Source organism: Chanos chanos, chromosome 5, assembly GCF_902362185.1.
Source record: "Chanos chanos chromosome 5, fChaCha1.1, whole genome shotgun sequence".
Lineage (NCBI taxonomy): Eukaryota > Metazoa > Chordata > Actinopteri > Gonorynchiformes > Chanidae > Chanos > Chanos chanos.
Genome location: NC_044499.1, coordinates 982,501 through 985,000, shown reverse-complemented (window position 1 = coordinate 985,000; position 2,500 = coordinate 982,501). Strand labels below are relative to the sequence as shown.

General features: G+C 38.3%; 1 protein-coding gene across 1 annotated transcript in view; it reads left to right on the top strand.

Annotated features, from left to right (window-relative positions):
* Positions 1-2,500, top strand: part of hhla1 (HHLA1 neighbor of OC90) — a 20,727-nt gene that overhangs the window by 752 nt on the left and 17,475 nt on the right. The window contains exons 2-4 of the mRNA XM_030773329.1: positions 606-662; positions 2,182-2,262; positions 2,380-2,463. Coding sequence (XP_030629189.1) covers positions 606-662; positions 2,182-2,262; positions 2,380-2,463 — 222 coding nt within the window. The remainder of the gene's footprint in view (positions 1-605; positions 663-2,181; positions 2,263-2,379; positions 2,464-2,500) is intronic.

The following is a 2,500-nucleotide window of genomic DNA, read 5'->3' as shown; positions in this document are numbered from 1 at the left end:
CCCTTGAGACTGTAAACAGTGATATTGGGCTCTAAATAAACTTGAACTTGAACTTGAACTTGAACTTGAACTTGAACTTGAACTTCAGTTCTAGCATGGCGTTCGGGATAAACTTATACCGAACCTGAAATGTATATTAGCCTATGAACTCTACAAAAACCAAGCATCTCACAAATAAGTCCACTTAATCCAAACCATGTACATTAAAAAAAGTGAAGAGAAGTTTTAAAAAGTGAGAAATCCTTTATTAGGAAATTGAACTGTACCTTATGATCCTTTGTGAGGAAATCTAACTGAACCTTATGATCTTTTATGAGGAAATTTAACTGCACCTTATGATCCTTTATGAAGAAATCTAACTGAACCTTATGATCCTTTAGGGGGAAATTTAACTGTACCTTATGATCCTTTATGCGGAACTCTAACTGAACCTTATGATCCTTTATGAGGAAACGTGATTGTACCATATGATTCACAGAACAAAAAGTGTTTTAACGCTTCAACAAAATGGTACTTGCTAGACAGGTACTCTGGTATGTTTACTGTGGATATACTCCCTTTATTCTTGTGAATTTGTGTCTTTTTGATTTATTTACAATTCACAGCCCTGAAACAAAGCCAACAGGAAAATGTGGACAAAAGAGAGCTTTTAGCATCAACAGGTAACCAATGAGAATTCTTTTGTCAGAACAACACCATTAGAGAACCTTATAAGGCTGTCACCGAGCTGTCACAGAACCGTATGATTTTCCACTGTTAATCTGGGCTGTGACAGGCTTTGTAACGGTAAAACGATGAAATTATAACCAAATTCACAGAGTCTGGGAGTTAGTCAGCCGCGAGTCTTTGACACCCGCAGTTGTTTCATTTACGACACATTACTGAAAAATGATCACTACATTCTGTAGTCATCCCCACAGAGTCAAGAGTAGGAGCTAGTGGGACAAATGCCTGGTGGGGTTCAGATGGTTTGCAGTCTATCCAAACATAGATCAGTAGGGCAAACAATACAATAAAACAGGCAGAAAAGTGCATGTATTACTGTTATGTAATTACTGCTGTAAATTAGTAATTCACGTTTCCCTAACGAACTGCAGTAACATCAACACATCAAGAATCGTGAACGCAGCATCATTAGAATTTAAGATTCTTCCCTTCAACTGAAGGGTATTTTTCTATATGTATTTACTGTAAATAGTTTCTATTTCCAATCCAAAACAGAATCTTGCTATTTATAAAACATTTTTTTCCAGTTACAGCGTTCCCCAGTTAAAGTTTATAAAACTTTAGTTAAAACTAAAAATAGAGAAAGGGAGAGAGATGCAAATCACAGTGTGAGGATGTGGAAATATATTTCATAATTAATTATATGCTGTTGGAGCCGTTTTGAAGTATTATGTTTGCTGACTGAGCTATTTTCATGATTATTCGTAATTTTATGTTTTGCTGAAATTAATTAGTATATACAAGTGTCGACTGCACTGAATCGCCCTCAGACGTGGCGTTGGAAGGGCACTATATATGCCAATATTAAATCAATCTGATGATTTGAAGGCACAAAAATTGCATTGTGCATTTGCCCAATTTAACGTGACTTCCAGCATAAACCACGCCTACTTCTGGTCTACTATTCGGATACAGATACAGACGGATCATTTTGTTGGTTGAACAGATACAGACACAGTAGCGTGGTGTGAAATGTCCGTGTTTTTGTCTGTAGCGTGGTGTGAAATGTCCGTGTTTTTGTTTGTAGCGTGATGTGTAATATCCGTGTTTTTGTCTGTGGCATGATGTGTAATATCCGTGTTTTTGTTTGTAGCGTGATGTGTAATATCCGTGTTTTTGTCTGTGGCATGATGTGAAATGTCCGTGTTTTTGTCTGTAGCGTGGTGTGTAATATCCGTGTTTTTGTCTGTAGCGTGGTGTGAAATGTCCGTGTTTTTGTTTGTAGCGTGATGTGTAATATCCGTGTTTTTGTCTGTGGCATGATGTGTAATATCCGTGTTTTTGTTTGTAGCGTGATGTGTAATATCCGTGTTTTTGTCTGTGGCATGATGTGTAATGTAGACTGTCTGGTGTGTGCTCCACAGTAGGACTGGTGTGTGTGTTTGGTGTGTGTGTTTGGTGTGTATCTCATATACTGTGATGTTGGTTACACATTCTCTCTCTCTCTCTGTCCAGAGATTCCTGTCGAGTACATCGACCCAGCCTCTATAGACCTTACCCCTCTAATGAATAAACTCATCAATTCAACACAGACAGGTACTCATACACAAACACACACTCACACTCACACACACACACACACACACTAACCCACACACTTGAATCATTTTAGACCTCACCATTGTGATTAATAAGCTCTGTTTGTATTGTCAGGAACTCAGCATCTCTTCTCCTTACTGAGTGTGACGTCTCACAGTTCACTGGCTCTGCACAAACTCACACTGCTGGTGTACAACAGTAATGACACACTCATTCATCCATCCATCCATCTCAC